We start from the raw sequence: 25,769 nt of genomic DNA on the forward strand, positions 1-25,769 counted from the left end.
AAAATAAAATCATAAAATAATTTTTTTCCCCAAAAAAAGGTCTATAAATTTATCTATAAATATTTATCTGATATATAATTATGTCTTTGTTTCTACTTTTTCTTTTTCAGGTGATTTTACTTCTCAACCAGGGATCCGAAGCCAAGATCAAATCCAAGCCATTGGATGGACGTCAAGGCCAATCTCAAGGCACTCACCAATCACGACCCGAAGCTGACCATTTGGTACAACATTAAAGCAAAATCCAACCGTCTAAAATTGATCGAACGGTAGATATCCATCCATTTTTCCGTTAGGTCGATAAGAACCCTGCCACGTGGCCCTTCTTCTTTTTTTTTTTAAATACGAATTCGAAAATCAAGATAAAAGTAAATACCAAACCAGTGTTTTCGTCTTCGCTCGAGAAAACAAAGAGCGAAGAACCTCAGCGATCGATTCCAGATCGCGCGATCCTTCTACTTCTCTTCCTCTTCGATTCCAATCCTTTTTGATTGCCTAATCCGACAAGCAGCTCGGTTTCCGCTTCGATTCCATGGTCTTTCTTCGAATTCGCGTTGGATTTGTAGGGTTTTGTGGAGAGATGGTTTTTCTATGAATTTTTTTTAGGTGTTTTTAGGGAATTTTTGGATGATTCGAAGGTTTCTTTGGGGATGGATGGTTGGAGATAGGTTGGTGGTGTGGTAAAGAGTATGGGGATTGTTGAACTGGTTTATGAGATGTTTGGGGCTTACCCTACGCCTTCATGGGCATTGGTTGCTGCTGGGATTTTCGTGCTTACATCTCTCTCGTTGTCGATGTTTTTGATTTTTGAGCATCTCTCTTCGTACAAGAATCCGGAGGTGTTGGGTTTGAAATTTGTGCTGGTTTTGGAGTGATTTGTTGTTCATTTGATTCGAGTGAGTTAGTTTTTGTTGTGGTTTTTATTTGCAGGAGCAAAAGTTTCTCATTGGTGTCATCTTGATGGTGCCTTGTTATGCTGTTGAATCGGTGATACTTTCAACGCCCTCTGATTTTTGGACTTTCTTATGGTTAAATAGAATGCTGAATTATGTTTATTTTTTTGTAACAGTATGTGTCTTTGGTGAATCCATCAATAAGTGTTGATTGTGGAATACTTCGTGATTCCTACGAGGCTTTTGCGATGTATTGCTTTGGGAGATACCTTGTAGCGTGCATGGGTATGTGGTCCTGAATGAACTCATTTTGAGTGTTTCTTTGACAACCCTGCTTGTAATTGCAGGAATAATTTTGGTTGGAAAATGTTCTAGATCATAATTTTCTCTCGAATTGTATTTGGTGCTACTAGTGTATGTTGTTTGTGAAATATTTTAGTTAACTGATATTTGCGAGAAATTTACTCATTATGTCAGTGTTCTTAAAAAGCTAAAAACTTTTAGAAGATGCTCTAAGATCTTGTTTCTACCATTGTCTGTCTACAGAGAAAAATTCCTTGATAAACATTTAGAGATATTTTAATGTCTTGATTCATCTGACATTAAAGAATCCCTTGTGCTTTACCTATCAAGTTATTATTGTTGTGTGCTTTTATTGAACTGTTAGCTTGTAAATTCTGAATGTGATTGTTAGCAGTCACATTTGACGCTCACATTGGTCTGTCATCTGCTTATGACAAGTTGCACCTGAGTTTATTTTTTCTGGAATATTTTGCTTTATGCGATATTCTTTTGTCAACATTCCATCATGCAGATATCTATCTCCCTATCTTCTCACTGGTTTTTCCTAATTTTAATTTAGCTCCTCCTATTTAGGTGGTGAAGAGAGAACTATTGAGTTTATGAAGAGGCAGGGTGGTTCAAGCTATCATGCATCCTTGTTACCAAATGCTTCTGAGAAGGGAGTGATAAAGCATCCTTTCCCAATGAATTACATTCTTAAACCATGGAAACTTGGTGAATGGTTTTACCAGGTTATCAAGTTTGGAATTGTTCAATATGTATGGCAGACATTGTCTATGAGAAATTTTTTTTTCCTTCTTACACATCGAACATCATCATGTAATTTTCCCCTTTTCTTTGGCACAGATGATAATAAAGACTCTCACTGCTATTTTAGCTGTTTTTCTTGAAGCGTTTGGACTGTACTGTGAAGGAGAGTTTAAATGGAGTTGTGGGTAAGTTGAAATAAGTATGTTTGATTGCTAACTATGGAAGAATCAATCTATTGTCTCTGGTCAATCTATTGTTGACCATAAAAAAATCATGTATTTTTAAAAAATCTACACCCGAAGTTTTACTAATAACTCTATCGATAAAATTATGAAGATGATTTTATTATTTCCTTTATGTAACGTGTGTATTTTTTTAAAAAAATCACTAAAACTTTAATTGGTTAATCAGGTTAACTTTATATGTTTTGAGTGAAGGTTGATTGAATTTCTCTAATGTTGCATCTTCATTATTTAGAGCACTACTAAGTAAAATTAGAAATCAGTACTGGAGTATGTTAAGAATAAGACATCCTCCATGTGTCTTATTTGATTGATTTCAGGGCTTGCTAGTATTAGTATACTAGGACATTATGCATGTGTGCACAGGTGTTGCCGCTTTCTGCTTAGATTAGCTAATATATGTTTCTCTTGGTCTTTAACTTCTACATTTTGTACTGCCAATTACAGGGGAGAAGTGGTACCCTGAATGTTTGGTAGGTTGGTCATCTCAAGTATGAAGGTTTTTATGTTTGTCATGTTATACTTTACCATCCTATATATCACCTAAATTGGTTCAGTGAACTAGATTTTTTGGCCAATAATTCTGATTCTATTATGAATTATTCCTTTTTGTCTCATGTAATTTTGGTTGGGTTGGTCTTTCACTTTTCATTATTACTGTTATATAACAGCAGCCAAATACAGTATTGATTATCGTATTGAAGATACTAGCTCTAATATTAACCTGTGTGTTTTTGTTTATGTTTGTGCATGTTAAGGTTTGTTGTCAAGGATGCAGTGGGTTGTCTTTGCATAAGTTTATCCTTTTACCTTTCTAATTATGCAATCATTGGTAAGTGTAAACTAATCAGGCTAGCTGGAAACAAAATAATGTCATGTTTGTTACTGTCATCCTCTTGCTTTCTTGTACTTGGTTTAGATAAATGGTTGCATTTCTTTGAATGAAGAAAATATTTTGAACCCTTAGCATTTTGAGTTTTATGTCTTTATTCTGTGGTTTATTGAAATGCAGGCTTTGCAATCTTATTCACTTTGTATAGGCTATCCCTTCATTTATCTCTGTTGCAACATGACTAACATTATTATGTTTCTCAATTCTGTAGTTATCCATATATGGCTGTTGTCCTCAATTTCAGTCAGTCCTGGGCGCTATATTGTTTAATTCAATTTTATGCTGCCACAAAGGATGAATTGGAACATATAAAACCATTGGCTAAGTTCCTTGTATTCAAATCTATTGTCTTCCTGACCTGGTGGCAAGGTGTGGCGATAGCACTACTTTACAGTTTGGGTTTGTTCAAAAGTCCTATAGCTCAAGGGTTACAATTCAAAACAAGTATACAGGATTTCATCATTTGTATAGAGGTACTCAAAGCTTATTTCTTGTGCTTATCCCAGCTTATGAGTTACTGGGTATCGCATATAACCTATTTCCATTTTCTTTTATCACATTAGTTTTTATGCATATTTGTTAGTGTACATGTATGGATTTGTGTTGCAACATGCATGTTTTAGGTTTCAAGTCTTCAACCTTAGCCTGTGTTTGCATATCAGAATGTCAAGGTCATGTGATTATCTTGTTAAAAGCAATGGCGATCTTGTGTTCATTGGCCTTTATATATTTGAAGCGGGTGTTCACATGGATAAGGCAAAATCTATGTAATGTTATCCTGTATGATTTTTGTTGTTGTTGCTTCTTTATTATTTATTATTATTGGCAATTTGGCATGATTCCATGCATCTATTCAGTAGGTAGACTCCTTTGTTTCCACATTTTATTGCCATTGTATTGGGGGCTTCATATTCTGTTCAAAGCGTCTGTATGTACTTCAAGTTTGATGTGTGATGAAAGTCTTACAAACTATATCTTCTTCCAGCACAGATGGGCATTGCTTCCATTGTTCACCTGTACGTATTCCCTGCAAAGCCATATGAATTAATGGGTGATCGCATTCCTGGAAGCGTTTCAGTACTTGGGGACTATGCATCTGTGGACTCCCCTTTGGACCCTGATGAGGTCAGGGACAGCGAGCGGCCTACAAAACTGAGGCTTCCTCAACCTGTTACTAAGGCTAAGAGTGGTATGACCATTAAAGAAAGTGTTCGAGATGTTGTCATTGGTGCTGGTGAATATGTAAGATCTTTTCCTCTATCCTTTTGAGTGTTTTTTTTAATGCATCCATTTAAAACCTTATGACATACTTTATCTTGCATCTATGGACATGCCACCATCTTTGCATAAGGTGAATGACTCAGTTACTCAGTGAAAAGGATATTGGAAAAAAATATAAGTTAGGCTATGAAAAGTCGCCTTGGGTACTAGAACAATAGTTTGCGTATTTACATGGTACAAGATGCGAATGATGCGCTGTTAATACCTAATACACAAAATACAGGTCATCTTTATTTGCTATGTTCACAAATAAGCACACAGAAGTTGCAAGGTATTGGATTACACTAAACAATTCATAAACTGGTCATGAATGATTCTTGGGCAAAGCAAGTGTAAATTATCTGCAATAATGGAAGCTGCATACATGAAAACAAATCATGATGAGGTGTGTCTTGTTCAACATCAGTCAAGCTGCATTTGGTATCTAAAACATTTTGCTTTAGCCGCAAATAGGCTCTTGATTAATGAATTTATAGTGAATCTTAATAAATTCTTATCTTTTTCAACAGAACAATTTTCGTTTTAGTAAAGCCTTTGGTCAGTGGATTGAGTACGAGTAAGTGTACAACTCATTTAACTTTTGTCCCTGTAGATTGTAAATGATCTGAAGTTCACCGTCAACCAGGCGGTTGAGCCCGTGGAGAAGGGTTTCACCAAATTCAATGAGAAACTCCACAAGATATCCCAGAACATAAAGAAACACGAGAAGAAGAGAACAAAGGATGACAGTTGCATCGGCTCAACATCACCAGCCAGGAGGGTCATCCGGGGAATAGACGACCCACTTTTGAATGGTAGTGTGAGTGATAGTGGAGTTGCCAAAGGAAAAAGACACCGCCGGAGATCTGGGTACACCAGTGCAGGAAGTGGTGGTGAGAGCAGTGATCAGGGTCGCAGTTGTGGGTTTGAAATCCACGGACGCAGGTGGCTCACCAAAGACTAATTGCACCTCCCCCTCATAGAGAAGAATTAACCATGTCGTTATTATTAAACTCGGTTTGGTTGATCCTGACAAACCAAGAGATTGAAGGTGCAGGTTATCATCAATTTTTCGCCCGGGCATGATACTGTTTCTAATTTTGCCGACGTGTACATATGTTTTCCAAGAGTATTTGAAGGTAACCCAAGCAGCGATGGTTTGCTTGGGCACACATTGTTGTCTCATTGGGCTTGATCAACAACGGGTGCTGTTTTAGTGTTAGCATTTGCAGAGCAATGTGCTAGTTAGACATTATGTACCATTACTTAGAATTCTAATACTTGAGTTCTTATAATAACCAAAAACGGCATTCACCATTATCAGCTTGGTGAAGGTTTTCATTGTGATGGCTATCCAGTGAGTTTAATTTATAAATATTGTTTTTATTGTTTATAAATTTTGACTATCCGCTTTTTGGGGTAAAATGTTAGGCTGCTAGCATGGATGGTGATTGAAACAGGATGAATATAATTGAGATTGTAAAATGAAGTCTAGGCTTGAAAGATAAACGAAATATTGAAATTCATGAAAATAAAAAATAAGCTCGAAAGAAAATGTATGGTGCCAATATCATACACCCTAGTGTCGCTACTGGGACCAGATTAGACTAACCGATGCAATATTGAAGAGAACTTGTGTTTTCATGGGGTTGGATAATTGATGCAATATTAAATAGAATTTGTTTTAGTCATACCAAAGATCTCTTCGGTTTCCAAAGGTCTCCTGGGTCATGGATGATGGAGAATTGAATCCTCGAGAGAATTGGATTATTGATGCAATATTAAAGAGAACGGCTTCATAACTTACTGATATCAAGAGTCTTTTTTGCTTGTGAACGACGGAGAATTGAATCTTCACCGGACAAGATGATGGATGAGCTCCTGGATTGGTATGATCATTGCCTGGTGGCCATTTGAAACAATGTAGCTTGTCTACCATTTTGTAAATAAATAAATAAATATTAAGAAAATAAAATAAAATAAAATAAAATAAAATAAAAACTTGCTTGAGCACTCTCAAATTGTGAAAGTATGTTGGAGGGCCTCGTCTTCACTCTGATGTCTACGATACGGAGAATAGGGCCAAGACAATTTCTTTGGGTTTATATTATTTTATTTAACTTTTTTTATATAACACTATTATTTACAAACATTAATTTAGTGTGAGATAAACACATCGAACTAATCCCATGATACTTACTATAGAATTGAGATATGACTCGACCTCACCTATTACATTGTCTCGATTTAATAATTTTTAAAATAAAAAATATAGATCTTTTAAAATAATTATCAACCTATCCCTATATTATATAATAAAAAATCAATAAAATATATAAACCCATAGCTAAAAATAAACCGATTCTTCTCCAGAACGCAGTGATTTAAAAACCGGACCGGACCGGCCTGTTGAACCGGAAACCGGCCGGTTACTCACATAAAATAGTAATGAATCGGGTCGGCCGGTTCAACCGGGTTCAACCGGTGAACCGGTGAACTCGAGTTGAATCGGGCGGCCGGTTCAACCGGGTTCAACCGGTGAACCGGTGAACTGGTTGAACCGGACCGGCTAATTTATTAATTTAAATTATTTAATTGGTTTATTTATTTTTATAATTAAAAAAACTTAAATACTGCTTAATAAACTTATTAAATTGGTCCAAATTTCAAAAGGCAAAAAAATAAAAAATAAAAATAAAAAACAAAATGCCGTAAGATATTAATATATTATGATTTATTATCATTAATTTATTATAATTAACTTATAATTTTATGCTAAGCAATAATTAAATCATTAAAGTTAAAGTATTAAAGTATTAAACTAAACATTTCAATGGTTTGGTTTTTATTTTTTAATCATTATTGTTGTTGTATACTTGTATACTTATATTTTATTTAATTATTTATTTTTTAATATTTGTTGTATAGTTATATCTTTGTATGTTTGTATATTAAACATTAAAGTTGAGACTTTGTGACCTTATAAAGGTAATTTAACTTTGTCATATCTAATTTTGTATTTTTTTATTATTTTTTCTTTATTTTTGAAGTTATTTTTTTACTTATTTTAAATTTTTTTTAATTTTTAAGTATTTATTTATTTGAAAAAATTAATTCCGATTGGACCGGAACCGGTTGCTTAACCGGTTCGATAACCGGTTCGATAACCGGTCCGGTTATTAAAACATTGGCAGAACGCTAATTTTTATCTAATAATTTTTCATATTTCACCTGACTACATACATTTGCCTATATTTGAAATTGCTTTTCTAATTACTTTATATTTAAAGAACATGTATTCCTAAATAATTAATAATTTTTTATAATTAAAAAAAACAATAATGTTTCTGAAAATTACAGCAAAACCTTGGACATATTCTAGTAAATAATACATATGCGGTGATGCATAACAGATTTCTCACCTAAGTAATTGAATCCTAAATATAATGAATAAATAGTTTTAAATAATCAACAGTGATGAAACCACCCGGTTGATTTCGCACAAGATAGTTAAACAAACAAAAAAAAATTAACAAGTCCTTACTTTGAAAGGTGGCACTTTTTATTTTGGTAATAAACAAAAGGAAGAAACAATCCCATTCATGAATGAGAATAACTGATTGAAAAGCAAGCAAATGAACTACTCCCACAAAGCAAAACTTCTGGGTCCTGCAAAATGTATCACCCAACTCAGAATACACATCCACAGATATCCATGGGAAGATCATGAGATGAAGTGTTCCAAATACTAGCATTAGTTTAACACCTCATACAGGAGATGATAAAGCAATTTTAATAAATCAAAAAAAAAAACAACATCAGATAAGAGGCATCAGAGACACTAAATGATCAAACAGTGATCCAGTATCTATCACACACCCTTCTTGCTCATTGTTGAAGGCTCTCAATAAGTCGAAAGCTAATTTGATCACGTAGACATCCAGTTCTAATCACATTAGGCGCTAGGATTCAGTAATGCCAAATTCCGGCTACCTCCTTACAGGGGGTGCACCCCTACCAGGCGGAGCACCACGACCAGCGGCTTGGGCCTGCAGGCAGAAACAAAATAAGTCACAACCATCATCAAATAGACATTGAGCAAAGAACTATAGAATATCAGTCCAGTTCCTCGTACCTTTTTCTAAATGGAAATATTTAGAAAGTAGAAATGGTTGAAAATTTATGACAACTACTATTAAACATATTAAAAGGCAAAGAAAAAGAATAGATAATTATTTATATCTAATTGACTAATAACTAAACAATATGAATCAAAACGTTAAAAAATGGCTAGTTGCATGGGCTGCTTCCTTTGAGTTGTCGGTTCAAAATCACTCAATCAAAAACTTAGTAATCAACCATATTATAGGAAGCTATTTTATCTGCCAAATGAAGTTTTAATTGAAGTCTGAGGTTTATATTTCTGATGTCTCAATTTCCATCAAGCAAAAAATGAGTCCAGAGTACAGAAACAATCTGAATCATGGCATCTAGTAACAAGTTTTCCATACATATCAATTTTGGACAGATATTTTAGAACAGGAACCTAATAGTAAAAGGAGCCGCTAGCAGTAAGGTTCTGCCTACGAAGGATGTTCTCCTCTGAAAAGTACACAATATTCTCTATAAAATAAGATAAAGATAATGATCACTTGAGCAAACACTAATCTATAATATATCAATCCATGAACAAGGAGCAAGTGATCGGTTGGAGATAAATGGACATAATTTGGTTTTGAATTTACATATTATTGGAGTTACATGGATTTGAAAATTTATATCAGGATAATTGTGTTTGGTTAATGAGATTTGCAATTCCAAGTTTCCAATTGTGCAATTGTTAACAGAAGTTTGGAAAATATGGAAGAAAACAATTGAAAATATGTTAAAAAGATTTAAAAAAAAAAGGCCAACCAAATGTAATCCTAATCATAATCAATGATGGAAAATAAAATCAAGATTTTGACTTCAATGAAGCAGATAGGCATGAATAAAAAAATAATAAAAAGGTCAGGATTTCAAATATTATTTGAAAAGCATTTGGTACTTCAAAAGACCAACCACAGTGAAATACTTCAAAACTAACACCTGATTTTGAGCAAATAACTGGATTTTAAAAATGGATTACAACTGACCAACCGCACTGAAAAGTTAAAAGAGATCCTGTATCCAACTGTTGTTCAAATGCCACTCATATATAGCTTTCAACTCTAAGTCCAGCATTAATCAAACAAATGGAACAATGTATATATTATATTCAATGAGAGAAATATAACTCAATTGGGAAATTTTGACTAAATTGAAATTTCCTAAAGCAGGCAAGGCCATAAGTTTAAGAGCTATGACGTTATTATTTGTGTAGCTGCCCGGTAATAACTGCTTTGAAAAATATAAGTTGGAAATGTACATATCACTAACAAATTAACAAATTTATTATTCAATTTGATCAGGTCAATAAAGTTGCTAACAAACTTGACAAATCTCCCAGAACATCATTTTATTATATTTAATTATTTTAAAAAATCCAATTAATTATTAATTTAACTATATTAACCAACACCTATATTAATTAAAAATAAAATAAAATCTTTATCTAAAAATATTGAATTTGGTTAGTACTAATTAAGTTAAATTTTCCTCAATCCAAATAAAAGTTTTCCTCCAACCAAATATTTGGAAAATATTCCATCACCCCACACTTTTATTCCCCAAACAAAAAATTCCCTTAGGTATTCTATAATGAAGCAAAATTGTCAATGACTATGGTATGTTAATTCTAGATTTCCTTTGCGTAACATAACCAAAGTTTTGAGCCCAAAAAATAAACTTTGAAGTTTGAACACTGCATAAGAATAATTAAAGGCATACAGCAAGGCATTGACTGCAAGACTGTGCAGCACAAATAATAATAGAGCACACTATCTTCCAACTGTTCAGACTTCAGACAAGAGTAGACAAGCCACAATAAACTGATCCTTCCAAACAAGTTGCCTTCATAAAGCAGATTATCCATCTCATGGGAAGAAACGGTATATTAAGAATCCACTAATCTTAGATAAAGATCTTAATATCTAAAGGGGGAAAAGCAAAATAAGGTCCATAACAACAGGAGAAAGTAAATATGCATACCCTAGAACGCATGGCAACTGCACGACCACGGCCAACTCCCAAAGCAGACCCTTTGCCCTTCATAATATTAAAGACAAGATAAATTGTTAGGAGAAAGAAAAGTTAAGAACTTTGCCAAAAAAGGAAAAAAAAATGTTCCCCATACCTTGATTCTTGCATCCAAACGTTTGAACATTGGTGCATTTTTCAGCATATCAGGAATGACCATAAACCTATGATGTAAACAAGTAACATAACCAATATGATCCTTACTAACATTAAACACTAATGCCTTAATAAACTGAAATCATCTATTGGTAATTCTGAACTCACCTTACTTTACTTCCCCGGATGAAAACATGCTCAAGCTGTGAAACCTTCCCATCCTATGTACAACAAGAGAAACAATGAGTGCTGAATTCTAAGACTTCGAGAACAGAACAACAATATCTGAAAGTGAAGTTTCATAAGCAAAAAAGATCATAAAAGAAACCAAGAACTACACCAGGTATATCAATCCAACATTGCAACTCAAACTTTCATAAAGTTCCCAAACCTAAAATCAAATAGTGACATTCAAGAATATCACAGGAACTTCAAATCCACCATCTAATATAATGCGCAAGTGGTGTTTATATTTAACCCAAGCTTTCTCACCTTAATCTTCATGAAATATCACCAAAAGTTAATGAACTTTCAAACTGCATACATAAAATTCAGGCAAAAAAAGAGCCATAATTTCTTATAAAATATATGACCAACAATCAAATTCCCATTAATAAAAATTCCAATGAAAAAATAAACATCAAATACCAAGGGTCTCAATTCTCTCTCTGATGCAATGCACTAGGGCTGACATTCAATCTAAGCTTTCTCATCCAAATCTCCACTCAAATGACTAGGAACTGGAAAAAAATTACAAACTATATATATCAAAAGAGGGCAAAACGCCCACAGCCATAATTTCTTCTAAAACATATAAACAATCATAACGCTCCCAGAATTTTTTTTTTTAAAAAAACAAATCCAATCAAGATATTCAAGAATATCACATCATTTTCAATTGTTCCCTCTGGTTTAACTTGCTAGGGCTTGCATCGAAGCAAAGGTTTTTCACCCAAATCTCCCCCAAAATCAGCGAGAAAACGGACGAAATTACAAACTATAAACATCAAAAAAGACGAAAAAAAATCACAGCCATCACCGATCCAAGGAAAATGCAATGAAACAAAGATGAAATCAAAAAGAAAAACTTGAAAAGAGGATTACCCTAGCAGTGTAGGTGATGTTCTCGAGCTGGCAGTTCCAGTTGTCCTCGCACTCGATCATGCTACCCCGATAGAGCTCGCCGCTCTTCAACTCCACCGTCACAATATGGCCAGCTGCCTCGTGCAGCAGCTTCACGGGTATCCCCAAGCTCCGGCTCATCTTCTCCGTCTCCCACTCTCTCCGAGCTACTCCTTCTCCACTTCCGCTCACTAGGGCTTCAGAGGAACGAGAGCTTGAGCGGTTGAGACCTTAAAACCCTAGCAAGCTTTTCAGTGCCGGTTGTTCTTCTCCTTTGAAATTGGTTTTGAAGGATCCCTTCTTTTAGTCACGTGTCTATCAAGTGATGCTGATTCATTAAGATTCGTGCAATCACATTATATTATATTATATTATATTATATTATATTATATTATATTATATTATTGAGTAATGATCCCACGGAAATGTTCCAGGGCGTTTGGTTCTCAATAATGATATATTACCATGGTAATGTGATCGGGAATGTTATATATCCGGAAATATTGTGGTAATGTGAGATTAACATATTTAGTTGAGAATTTATATTACTGATAATTATATCAGTAATATCAAATTTACTAAAATACCCTTACATATAAAATTTTGAAAAATATAATTTAACGTATTTCAATAAATAAATAATTAAATTATAATATTAAAAATTATTTTTTTACAAAATTTTAAAATACATTTGTATTTACCAAATTACCCCATAAATATAAAATTTTTGGAAAAAATATAATTTTTAAGTATTTAGATAAATAAATAATTAAATTATAATATTAAAAATTATTTTTGCATAATTTTTTTAAAAATACCTTTGTATTTACCAAAAATATCCCCTATATATAAAAAGTTTTTGAAAAATTTTTAATTTAAAAGTATTTAGATAAATAAATAATTAAATTATAATATTAAAAAAATTATTTTTTTCACCATTTTTTTAAAAAATACTTTTGTATTTACAAAAATACCCCTACATATAAAAATTTGAAAAACTTAATTTAAAGTATTTAAATAAATGAATAATTAAATTATAATATCAAAAAATAATAAGGGAAAATAAAAACTAAGGAGTGTAATAAACAATTAGATTAAATAAGTGGGGAGTATAATTGGGAAAAAAAAAATATTACACATTACCACCAACTTGGTAATCTGGATGGACACCTATTTTGGTGGTAATCACATTAGCACCTTATTTGGTAATATTTCACTATTGGTAATTTCAAATTAACATCAACATTACCACTGCTATAGTAATCAAACATGGTAATCTGAATACATTACCACCAGATTCCCGGTAATGTTTTCACATTACCGCGAACCAAACGCTACCTTAGTGACTTCTAAAACCAAAATGTGAACCCACGGGTTAAATTTTCTTAATTTATTAGTGGCTTCTAAGGTAAACTTTTTAAAATAATTATCAATCTATCACTATATTATATAATAAATAAATAACAAAATTTATAAACTCATAACTAAGAATGAGCTACGTCTTAGTTTTGTAGTAGTTACTACGGAACTAAATCTATTGGATCAAAATTTTATATTATTATGTGTTGCGGCCTTATATTTAAGAGAAATAATTCAGTAAACTCGGTATCGTGGTAACTATCATGTGTTTGGTTGAAAAAGAAAGTGTCCGATCAATAACCACTTTTTGTGTTTGTTTGTGGAAGTGAGAATTTAAAAAATGTAACTTTGGTAGTTCTTAGCATTTCATAGCACTGAAGTGGGTTATAGTCACTACCTCAGATGGGTAGTGAGATTACCCCACTATTGGTAGAATGGTTATGAATGATATTAAAATGTTAATATTGTTCATTTAACTTATTAATTTGTTATGTTAAACTTAATTTTGTTATGTTTTTTTCATATATTTTTTTAATGATGTTTGTATGATAATTAAAAATTCTTAAATTTATCAAATTAATATTTGTTTGCTTTTTATGAAGGAATCAAAGTATAACACAAAATTACATAAATAACAAAATAAATTGCAAATAAACAAAAACTTGCTTAATCATGACAAAGTATTAAAATTCTTAATCATGATAGAATTAAACTTCATGACAGCAAAATGATATATTTAATTGAGTTAAAGTTTGGTTTTTTACCTTTTGTAACTATCTCAAGGTTGGGCCTCTTCTCCCTTTTATTCTCAAGCATTATCCCACTTATCTTTGATGGTATATTAGCATGACAAATGAATATAGGATTGCCTTCACAAGTTCAGTTGAGGATGTAAATTACAAAAAATAAAACCATGTTTAAAACATACCAAAAAAGCTTTAAAAAAAAAGAAGATGAATTTTTATTTACATCTTCATCAAATGTCATACATACAATTTACAGTGCTTCATCATTATACAAAATGTCATAACTAACCATTCAGAACTTCCATTCATGTGTTGTGAAACTTACATCTCAGTAAAAAATAAAAGCAAGGGGAACACAAACTTCATGGCTTGACATTATCTGAATGGGCTGAAATGAAATCAACATCTACATTATCCAACAATTGCAATCTTCCACACAAGCTTGCAAGAACAATAACATAAAGTTAAAATTTATAAAACCATATACTGAAAAGGACATCTTCGCAATAATGTATTATAGTAGCCAAAAGTAAGGCATAAGAACTTGGAAAATGCAAACAAAAACCAACTAAAACAACTTGCAAAGTAATGGTTAAATTTGAAACTAATACAAGTATCAAGACTTGCAGAACAAGAGAAGTCTTACATATCTCTTTGATTTGGTTGTAGCAGCTCAGTTTTATTGAAGTGGCTCTTATCACAAGGGTAACAATGTAGCACTTTCATCGACATGTACCCTCACATATTTGCTTTGTTGGCCAATTTTCAAAAACCATTCAAATAGACAAAAGAACACAGACCAATATACTACTCTAGTGTCATAGATGCCTCCTGATTGCCTCACCTCACTTTTCACCAGCAAAAAAATAACACACACACACAACCAAACACATAGAGAATACAATGAAAAATACATATATGCAAACATATAAATAATGCACAACTAGCTACAAAACTTTCCAACCTGGGCGACAACATTGCAAGATAAATAGCCATTCATAAGTTAGGAGGAAAGAATTAATTCAACCGAAACCCAAGACACAACAATCGCTTTGGCCCTGGGTTCAACGAACCAAATAGGCCCTTAGTAATTGTAAGTTGAGGAACTATTTTTCTTTCTAAAATTTGAATGAGTTTTTTTTTATATTATAAACCCTAAAACTATATTTATGCCGTTATTTGTTGCATTTATATTTTCCCCTCATTATTTATATGAATGTTCATTAAAATTAAGATATGAGTTATAGTTGTGAGGAAGTTGGTTGGAAGTGATAATAGATAGTGGAGAAAAATGTAAATGAAGCTATTATAGATTGTGTATTTATTTTAACCAGAATGATGCCTTGATAAGATAAAGTTTTTTTCATGCATGATTAAAACCCTGCTTCTTAAACTAAAAAACTATTTGATTTCAGCTCTGGAACTGATGAAAATATTTGTTGGGGTCTCTACATCCAACTATATAAGCCATGTTTGCAAGTTTCTAAGATGGCTATCAAGGCTAATTTGATCATGTGATTGCCTAGTATATTTTTCAAAAGGAAAAGTTGTGTTTTATGATTAAAAAAAAAAAAAGACACTTAAAGTGGTGTTTATTTAAGAGCACATGTAACTCCAAATACCACAATTGTCAAAATCCTTTGTTTGTTTAAAAAGATTTGGTTTTATTGTTGTAAATCCAAATCCAGCAAAGGACTGCCAATAAACAACATCCAAAAGTCTCAAAATCTCGAGAGGAATTTATATCTGAGAAAGAGGAGGGAAGGGAAGCCAAATTTGATGCCAATGTGTGGGACAATCTTCAGAGGTTGACAAGAGTGAATCCAGAGTTCTCCTTCTTCTATCACTTGCTTCACTAGCCTTTCAAGTTCAATATCTTCTCTACTCTGCATTTGCACCTTCTTCGATCTTCATGATCGCTGATTTAGGAAATCATCAGAAAAAAATTTGCTTTATCATATATCCTCCTCTTTTTACTCTCAAGATGTTATTTCAATCTCTTCTCTTTTTATTTACTCTCCACATTGAGTCACTAGTGCTTAGGAGTCTCTTCTTCGACTTTGTTCTTCAGGGCTTGTGGATCTTCAAAATCTATAACCAAATGTTTTTTTTTTTGTATTACATCAATATAAGTGAATAACGTGCCAAATATATTGTGAGGAAAAAATGATTTAAGACATGAACTTATTTTTGTCTAATTAATTATAATATATGACTAGTTATTTATATTATAATTAAGAACATCCAATAAGTTATAATAAAACCAAATGCTCACCCATAGTGAAGGTAGCCTCACCATGTGTGTCTATATTTTATAAATATATCAAACTAAACACATGTTTTTAAAATTCAAATTTCGAATCCCTCCTACCAAACATAAAATTCTATAATCCAACACTCTAAATGCATCTAACCAAATATTATATTCTACTCTCTTCATTTTCAAACACACAAAATTTATAAATACATTGTAATTAGAAATCCACTGCATTTTTAACTATATTTAGCCAAATGAATAAATTACTTTTATTTAAAATACAAAGAATGAAAATGAGGATAATGAGGATGGAAATGGGAATATGAATAAAGGAATTGGAATAGTTAAAGGTATAATCAATTGAGCTTGAGCCGAGTAGTAAGATGCTCAAGTTAAAACTCAATCGAATCGAGCTGAGTATCTAGTAGCAATTTTTCAGTTAAGCTCGAGCTCGACTGAAAAATTGTTGCTCGATACTCAGCTCGAACTCGATTGAGTTTTATTTTTAAAGCTTGAGCTTGACTCAATACATAAATCAAGCCACTTGAGCTCACTTGATTAAGCTTGGTATATATTTGGTTTGACTATAAATATTCTTCTACTCGAACTCTAGCTCGAACTTGATTATTTAAAGCTTTTTCCCTTCAATTTCATGAATTAAATAAAAACTTTTTTTCATCTAAAAAACTTGATTTCCCCAACAATATACCTAAGACAAAAAAAAAATATTACAATAACATCAATAATTACCAACACTAATACACCAAAACAATGTTTTACTTGACCAAATAAAGCAACTAGAACAATGTTGCAACAACATCAATATCATAAATTTATAATGATAATAACTACCAATATTACAATAGCATCAATCTACATACAAAAAACAATATTTAACTTGACCAAGTAGAATAACTAAAACAACAATATTGTTTGGGTTTTTCATAAAAGTTTACAATTCATACTTCCAACAACAAAATACAACATAAACTTTACATCACTTGCAAGTGGCAATACAACATAATACTAACTTATAAGCAAAAATAGTCCATAACAAATATATATATATATATATATATATATATATATATATATATATATATATATAAGAATTAGCAAACACATCAACATGCCCTCAAGATCAAAGTGTCTTGAAGTGAAGATTCATTACAAGAAAACATGCATTTCGTGGCGTTTTTATAGCATTTAGCTGCGGTTTTAACCGTTGTGAAATCCCTTATACGGCGGTTCATAAACCACCACCAATACTGGTGTCGCTAAGCATTTTGCGATGGTTTTCAACAACCGGCCGGAATAACCGCTGCGAAATGTAGTTTGCATTTGATGTAATTTTATAATTATTGCGAAATACGTAGGTCATTTGACGAGGTTGCATTTCCCGGCAATTTTATAACTGTCTCGAAATGCATCGTCTCTTTATTTTGCGGCATTTTTATAACTGTCATGGATTACAATGGACTGCATTTTGCGATAGTTTTATAACTTTCGCGAAATGTAATGGGGTACATTTTGCGATGCTTTTCATAACTATCGTGAAATGTTTTATTTATTTTATATTATTTTTAAAAATCATTTTGCGACTCTTGGAAAACCGCCGCGAGATGCAAGTAAATGATTTTTTTATTATTATTTTGTTTTTTAAAAATGCTTACCTATTTTTTATAATATTTTAACGTAATCCAAATTTTTATCTTTCATATCATTCAAATGCATTCATTTCAAATATAAAAAAATAATGAAAAAGTTATTGAAAATTCAAGAATAATCAAACCAAAAGTTTTATCTACAAATTTGTTCAATCTTTTAAAGAAGAACATATGAAATTAATTATACACTTTGTAAAAATTCAACAAAAAAATTATTTACAAACATTGCTTACAAACATTGAACAAAATATTACATGACTTGCCTAATAGGATTTGTAAAAAGAACACCAACAAAACATGCAACAAAATTTTGCACACTTACTCACAAATAAATGTTAAACATTATTTACAAATATTCAACAAACAATTCCACAAAACAAAATATTTCACAGTTGTTCTCAAATAAATGTTAAATATTGTTTAGAAACTATTCAACAAATAATTCCACTCAACAAAATGTTGCACACTTGTTCTCAAATAAATGTCAAACATGCTTTAGAAACATTCAATAAACAATTCCATTCAACAAAATATTGCATAGTTCTCAAATAAATTGCACATTAAAGTTTGCATGACTAACATTAGCAAAACAAGATAACTTCATACCCCCTTAATTGTTCATAGTTGCAAAATGACCACATGTAAGTCCTCAACGTCTGCAAGATAAACAACTTACCATAAATACATAATATAGGGACAAATTATAGAATGTAAGGCTAAATATATAACTTTATAATGTAGGGACAAGTTATGCAATATAGGGTCAAATTAATTAAACTTAAAAGCAAGAACTAGCACTTATGCAATGTAAGCTAATTAACAATAACAAATTGAGCAAGACCAATGTTGTGGTAATTAAAATTATTCTTTAGCCCAAACCTTCAAGTCATAAGAAAACAATAAGAAAGTCAATCAATAATCAAATAATAACCTACATTCTTGGCTCAAACAAGTCCCAATCATAAGATTCTCATTCTCACTAAACAATAGCAAAAGCAAGCTCAATGCTAAGTGTGATGAGTTTTTGTCACTTCTCCAATCATGTCCCTTCGATCCTCCTTTCCGAATCTCTAATTATTCAAGCACAAGAAATCATAAAAATAAAACATTATATAAACAATATTAACATAAATAAGACTATATATAGATAAAGTTTTTGATCATTGTCTCCAAACATCTAAATCATAGTCTCCAAACAATATTGGCATAATGCATCATTTAATGTTTTGTATTTTAAATACAAGATGTTTAAGGAAAACATTTCGGGGGAATGAAGCATCAATAGCATGTACCTATGCAATATGGTCTGAATTATGGTCGCCACAACCTGAATGACTACCCTGTGAGGAATGCCTCCCAATAACTGGAGACTCCACATTGTCCTATTAGAAATGAAACAAATATTATGTGTTTAAAAAAAAATTAAGTATGGATATACATAAATGAAAAATACCCATTGAATCACCACAAATATATGAAACAATAGATTTAAAATAGAAAATTATAGAAAACATGATCAGGTGAAAAATACCCATTGAATCACCACAAATATATGAAACAATAGATTTTGACGTTTACTAAATCCGCACATAGGACATAGACATAATATCATATTATTAATTGAACCATTGATGGAAAGCAAATTCAATGAAATTCTTAACGCCTTGGTCATATGCGGGCAAATTACGCGGCATTGTAACCCATAATTTGCCCATGTCTATTAAGAACTTTTTGTTAGCACATATATCTATAAATCTCATAAAAATTGAACTAGAGTCCTTGTTGCTATTAATGCCTCATATTATGAACAAATATTACTTAATTTGGTATATACATTTCATCTTGGTGAGAATAAGCGTACTTGCATGTGAAAGTAAAAACTATAAAACTAATACTAAGGGAATTATCAACAAATTGTGAGAATAATAAAATATGAACAAATATTACTTAATTTGATATATATTTCAGCTTGGTTCTTAATCCCAATTCAACAAATAAATCAATAAAGGTATCAGAGTTTTTTTTCAGAAAACAAAATTTGAAAACAAAATTAAATTTTAATAATTTTTAAAATTATTTTTGATAAATATATGTGATTATGGTTTATTCTACGGTAAACACATAGATTCTTTCCTATGCCAAGTCGATCGTCTATGATACTCAATGCTAAATAAAATACATGTTCTCCAATTAGGATTCTAAATCCATGCTTGCATTTACATCCTCATCTAGAGATGCTGACAAAAAAGAAAAATAAAAAAAGAGAAACATGATCAATGCGACCACCCAACAATTAGGAAAACTACATGTTGTATTCTCTCTAAATTATCATAACAGCATGCTCATCATCCAGGTTCATTGGGGATCCAGAAACATGTCACTAAATTAATCACTGTACACTTTGGTTCTAATCATAATCAACGAAAGTAACTAGAGCTTAATTAGAAATAGAAGAGGAGAAAGAGATTTATTTTCTTCACTATTCACGGTCAATTAGAAAAAAAGCATAAATATATATATATCCATAAGATTTAAGATAACCTGTACAGACCAATCACCTTTCCTCCTCCCAAATCAACTTGCAAGAACTCAAGATCCATAAACCTTACTCATTATTATTATTATTATTATTATTATTATTATTAATATTATTATTATTATTATTATTATTATTATTATTATTATTATTATTATTAAATCCCCTCCACCTACAACTTAATCAACAGTTAACTCATAACCACATGAAACTATAAAAACTATAACAATTAACAAAGCCAAAAATCAAACCATATAAACATAATATAAAAATATATACCTATATCCACAGTCAAAGATAGCTAACCTAATTTAAACTCTATCCTCCGGGGACCGGAAAAAACCTCAAGGAGGTTTATAAAACCCAACCAATGACCTCAACATGGTCACCAAAACATTTTAAGTCTTTTCACAAAATAAAACAAAAGCCATGGTTCAAACTGATAAGAAGAGTGACTAATAAATTAACACTGATGATAGAACATATAAAATTCCTAGAATCAACTCCAATTGATCTAAAAGCCATAAATTTCATGTTTTTCTTTCTCCAATTACCTCATAGAACAAGGAAAGTAACTAACAGCTTCATCATGACTTCATAAACGAGTAAAGCAACTACTATATTTGATTAAATTACAACCTACAGGAGTCCATCCTTCCCAAAAGGTTGAAGCATCAAACCTTTCGTATCAACTCAGATTTGACAACATGCCATAAATTCCATCCTTTTTTTTGTTTATATGATTAACACGGGCAGGCAAGAACAATGACTACAACTTCATCATAACGTCATAAACAGATAAAGCAACTACAATGATTGCCTTTAATTACAACTCACAAGACTGCAACTTTTTTCCTAAAAGACCGAAGTATTAACACTTATGATCAAATCCAATTCATCCACAGGCCATGAACGAGAAGAACAAGGGAAAGACCCGGAGGCACGGAGGGAGCTCAGGATGGTAGAGAGCACTCTTCTTTTGTAGAACAGAAAGCTCTCTTGGAAGGCCACAAGGACTCGGACAATGAAGGAGGAGAGAGTTCGGGGCGGCCACGATGCCACGCAGACAGTGAAGGGGAAGCGGGTGTGGACGCGAACATGGATGCAGTAGTGCCAACGACGCTAGAGGAGCACAGGCGGACAGACGCGGAAGGTTAAGGAGATCGATTCAGAGGAAGAGTGGGCGATTCGGATTTTTAGGGATTTTTGGGAGCCAACTTTTGGGAATGAGAGGTTAAGTTTGATATTTTATTTCTATTTAAAAGGTTTGTTTAAAGTTCTATTTCTTTAAACAAAGATTTGTTTAGTTTGACATCCATCCTTTGTGATATATATATATATATATATATATATATATATATATATATATATATATATATATATATATATATATATATATATATATATATATATATATATATATATATATATATATATATATCTTTCACTGCAAACAAAGATTTGTGTGCAATTCTAAAATTCTATTTCTCTATTTATTTAAATGAAGATATGGATATATTATTTATATGTTATTCAAATATGTGATTGTTGACTCGTAAGGTCAATTTATAATAACATTTTATATTAAATTAATAGATATAGGTCACACTAAATAACTAACTAATAAATAACTAACTAATTCAATAATTAAAGAAATAAATATCTAAACCTAAGTTATAATTAAATTAACAAAATATGTGGAATGTGATGATAGTTTAAGGACCACTATTTTAAAACAAGGTTTTCTACAACAAAAAATTATAAAGCGCATGATTATTATATATTGACCTATATAAAAGATGACATTATTTTTATGAATTAATATTATTTATTTTTTCTTGCAATTTAACATTTAATTTTTTTTTTAATTTTCTTTTTTATTCATCGTTTTTGCAATTTAACCCTATGATTAATCACATTTTGACTATTTTTTTAATTTGCTAAATTTAAAGTTATATTTTGAGTTCAATTTTCATAATTTACTTTGAAATCTCATTCTAATAATTATTCAAATTGGTTATGCTCTCTATTTGTGAAAATTTATATAAATAAGTCTCTCACAGTGATCATAAATTAAAATTAGTTATTTTTTCTAGTGAACATTTTTTAAAATTATAAAACAAATTTAAATGAAAATTTACTTTAAAAAATAATTTTAATTTATTTTTAAATAAAAATTATAGATATATAACACTCTCATATCATATTATTTTTGTAATAATAATAAAAAAAGAATTTACATGATTTGAATGCTTCAGGAATATGTGCTATTAAAGAAGAAAAACTATACGCTCCATGCAAAATTCACTTTTGGCATATATATTATTCAAGAACGCAAAACTAAATTTTCTTGGCACTATTATAATGATAATACCTACCAATATTACAATAGCATCAATCTACTTACAAAAAAAAAAAAAAAAAAAAACAAAAAACAAAAAACTTGACCAAGTAGAATAACTAAAACAACAACATTGTTTGGTTTACTAATAAAAGTTTACAATTCATACTTCCAACAACAAAATACAACATAAACTTTACACCACTTGCAAATGGCAACACAACATAATACTAAATTTTTAGCAAAAATAGTCCATAACAAATGTATGTATATATATATATATATAACAATTAGTAAACACATCAAAATGCTCTTACGATCAAAAGTGTCTTAAAGTGAATGTACAAATGCATGTATTTTATACCCAATTTGTACACTCATCCGGTATGTATTAAGATCATATTGTAGAATTCGATGCTAAATCTAGTGTGTTTCTCATTTACAGGCTTAGGGCAGCAGTTCAAGATGAGAGAGAGAGAGAGAGAGAGAGTAAAAAAACCATTTTAGACTACAAACTATGAATTTGAAGCTTTCTTGGTATCATTAGAACAAGGAAAAAGCAAACTAGGTGCCTTTTTCGGATAGCTTACGACCAACCTTACGGCCATAAGTACGCTCTAGAGAACCTTGCTAGTGTGCTTATACACATAAGAAGGATTCAGAGCTAATTCAGAGGACCTTACAGGAAAGCCTTACACCCGTAAGGATACCCGTAAGGACCATCCAAATGTTCATACGACTATAGCATACGCCTGTAAGGGTGATCGTAAGAAGCAAAATCAGTGAAGCTTACGATCCAGCGCTTACATCCATAAGCTAGATCGTAACACATATAGAAGACCTTCCGAACGTGGCTTATTGTCGTAAGTGTTCCCGTAAGACTCGTGACCATCTTCTCCAGCTCCCTTATGTCCTAGAACTTATGCTTGCAAGAGGCCCGTAATCAGTCGGGTATATATAGAACTTATGAGGATTTTTAGAGCATTCTTTATTCTATTCTTTTATTTTTTGGGGCCGATTATTGGAGGCGAGTGATAAGTGATTGTGCGATAAGAATACGAAGTGTTCTTTCCTTGTGTTAAGCATTACTTTTCTCAGGTTTTAATGCTAATATGGGTGTATTTATGTTACTTTCATGCAGGTAGGGTTGTGAGGCCGATTATGAGAGAAATAAGCCAATGTGGGTCGTAATGCACTAATTTGGAGGAAATCTTGCTAAGGTTTAAACGCGAAGACATAGGTCGGGTTCCAGATGCAGGAATGTGTGCCAACCTCCTCGTACTCGAGTTAGCACAACTATTTGGAGGGGCACAAGGGCAGTCACATTCAAGCATTCCGACTTGTGCATATAGAACAAGATCTCCACCAACATGTCCGTTATTAAAGAAGCAAGGCGATCCACGATGTAAATGTATGCCCGTTTGCGTTACCTCGATGAAAGTATGGATTCGGGAGTATTTTCGAGCAGTCATGCAGCGAGTATTGGTAGAAAACACTGTAGTAAAAAAATGACGCATCAACACTGCTTACGTACCGGTCAGAGAAAAGCAGGGAAAAATAGAGAATCCACACCGGTGTCAGTGGAAATTCCCACGCCCAGTGCATGTGAAAAAAATCCACCAGAACGCCCACATGGGCATGTGGATTCCCGATTCCACCCTTTTTAAAAAGCATATTTCAAACTTTCCGATTTCAGAGATTCTTTTCTCCATCTTTTCCCCAACTTGAGAGAGGGCGGCTAGGGTTTTGAAAGGCATTGGCTAGGGCTTTGAGAGATTCTATGGCTCCGAGATCGTGCAACCGCTTTGGAAGAAGGTTAGTGGGAGAGCTTTCATCGAGACCGATCCGTGCGAGGTGTATCCTAGGCCGGACAAAGGGACCCTTGCGATGAGTAGAGGACTCTCAACAAGACCATCGCCATGACTAACGAGGGGTTTTCTATGGATGCTTTGTCTTTACATTCGATTTCATTGATTGTATTTAGCTCCATGAAGAGCTATACCCCTAGTGGGTACTTGGGTATTTGTGAACCCTAGGATATATTCATTTCATTGAATCTCTTTATTATGCTTTCAATTAATTGATGTTTATTGTGAGTTTGATTGTATGAATACTCCCCTAGAGTGACACTAGGGTTGAGAGTTCTTATTGGTAACTCTTGTGAGTGAGTGACACACCATGAGAGTTAGACAAAGCTAGATTGGAGAGGGTTGAGAGGGTGAGTCGAGAGGTTGCGGAGCGTCCCCTTTCTCCTCCGGTATGATCTATCCTACCTCCATGTTCCAAGAGTTCTTTGCGGCCATAGTAGAGTGAATGGGCTAAGGGATGACCTTCCGCTGGGGCTTAGTTGCGAGTGCAACGGAGTGAAGCGATGAAGTGATTTTAGCACCTAAGGCTTAATTGTGGCTAGGGATCTTCCACCTGGACCAAAGGGTTGGGTCTATACATAGGAATAGGGTTTATCACTTGGAATCTCTAGAGCTCATTGCAATTCTATGCGAGTGCGAGGTTGAGAGGTTATTCAATCTCTCCTCCGGGACAAATATAGAGTTAGGCATGGTTGACCTTAGATTTGGGATCATGTAATTAAGGATTTCCACGACTCATTGTTGCATCAATTAGGAAGTATAATAGAGGGTTCTTGCACTTGAAACGATTGTCCTAGGAGGATCAATGTCCGGGTACCCCATCTTTATCGATTGCCTTACCTTCTCTTTTACTTGTGCTCTCTATCTTGTTGTTTTTATTTTCATTATTTCATATTTTGTCACACTTATCACTATTCATCTTCCACATTAGTTAAGAAACAACTTAAGTTTTTTTATCCCTACTCTCTGTGGATACGATATCCACTCATATGGTATTATTACTTTGACACCCGTGCAATTGCGGTTTACACGGACGTGTCAAGTTTTTGGCGCCGTTGTCGGGGAGTAGGCGTTTAGAGATACTTTGCACTTTGTTTTCTTAGCTATTCATTCATTCTATTTCATATTTTCTTTCCTATCATCGTTCTGAATTATTCTTTTTTTTTTCTTTGGTCACAGAAATGATTGAAATACCCTAGTTATTCAACACTATCACAGGAATTGTTGAAAATGCGAAACAAAAGATTCAATTGTTTGCAG

General features: G+C 32.4%; 2 protein-coding genes across 6 annotated transcripts; one reads left to right on the forward strand and one right to left on the reverse strand.

The window, feature by feature from the left end:
- Window positions 1-386: 386 nt before the first annotated feature.
- On the forward strand, window positions 387-5,681 carry LOC120260198 (protein LAZ1-like). Of its 5 annotated transcripts, XM_039267656.1 has the most exons (9): window positions 387-839; window positions 931-987; window positions 1,070-1,178; window positions 1,770-1,954; window positions 2,043-2,131; window positions 3,292-3,553; window positions 4,071-4,322; window positions 4,871-4,917; window positions 4,987-5,195. In XM_039267656.1, exons 1-9 carry the CDS (start codon window positions 690-692, stop codon window positions 5,054-5,056), a joined length of 1,221 nt encoding a protein of 406 aa, XP_039123590.1. In that variant the 5' UTR covers window positions 387-689; the 3' UTR covers window positions 5,057-5,195. The 5 variants fall into 5 exon arrangements, with proteins under 5 accessions (XP_039123590.1, XP_039123575.1, XP_039123584.1 ...); XM_039267641.1 differs by lacking the exon at window positions 4,871-4,917 and having other exon boundaries at window positions 4,954-5,681; XM_039267650.1 differs by lacking the exon at window positions 4,871-4,917 and having other exon boundaries at window positions 4,987-5,681.
- A 2,300-nt stretch (window positions 5,682-7,981) lies between these two features.
- Window positions 7,982-12,006, reverse strand: LOC120269748 (small nuclear ribonucleoprotein SmD3b-like). The gene is made up of 5 exons (XM_039276886.1): window positions 11,718-12,006; window positions 10,782-10,834; window positions 10,615-10,681; window positions 10,470-10,526; window positions 7,982-8,389 (listed from the first exon to the last, which is right to left on the reverse strand). The coding sequence occupies exons 1-5, from the start codon at window positions 11,874-11,876 to the stop codon at window positions 8,330-8,332; spliced, it is 396 nt and encodes a 131-aa protein (XP_039132820.1). The 5' UTR covers window positions 11,877-12,006; the 3' UTR covers window positions 7,982-8,329.
- Window positions 12,007-25,769: the final 13,763 nt, after the last annotated feature.

Source organism: Dioscorea cayenensis, chromosome 1 (genome assembly GCF_009730915.1).
Source record: "Dioscorea cayenensis subsp. rotundata cultivar TDr96_F1 chromosome 1, TDr96_F1_v2_PseudoChromosome.rev07_lg8_w22 25.fasta, whole genome shotgun sequence".
NCBI lineage: Eukaryota > Viridiplantae > Streptophyta > Magnoliopsida > Dioscoreales > Dioscoreaceae > Dioscorea > Dioscorea cayenensis.

What these genes read in the sequence shown, in the direction of transcription:
- LOC120269748 (XM_039276886.1), bottom strand. Translation starts at nt 11,876, where the DNA reads ATGAGCCGGAGCTTGGGGATACCCGTGAAGCTGCTGCACGAGGCAGCT. An exon ending in ATCCGGGGAAGTAAAGTAAG is followed by an intron (nt 10,682 to 10,781) that starts GTGAGTTCAGAA and finishes TTTACATCATAG; the next exon opens with GTTTATGGTCATTCCTGATA. An exon ending in CAGTTGCCATGCGTTCTAGG is followed by an intron (nt 8,390 to 10,469) that starts GTATGCATATTT and finishes TTCTGCCTGCAG; the next exon opens with GCCCAAGCCGCTGGTCGTGG.
- LOC120260198 (XM_039267641.1), top strand. Translation starts at nt 690, where the DNA reads ATGGGGATTGTTGAACTGGTTTATGAGATGTTTGGGGCTTACCCTACG. An exon ending in AGTTTGGAATTGTTCAATAT is followed by an intron (nt 1,955 to 2,042) that starts GTATGGCAGACA and finishes TCTTTGGCACAG; the next exon opens with ATGATAATAAAGACTCTCAC. An exon ending in GAGTTTAAATGGAGTTGTGG is followed by an intron (nt 2,132 to 3,291) that starts GTAAGTTGAAAT and finishes TCAATTCTGTAG; the next exon opens with TTATCCATATATGGCTGTTG.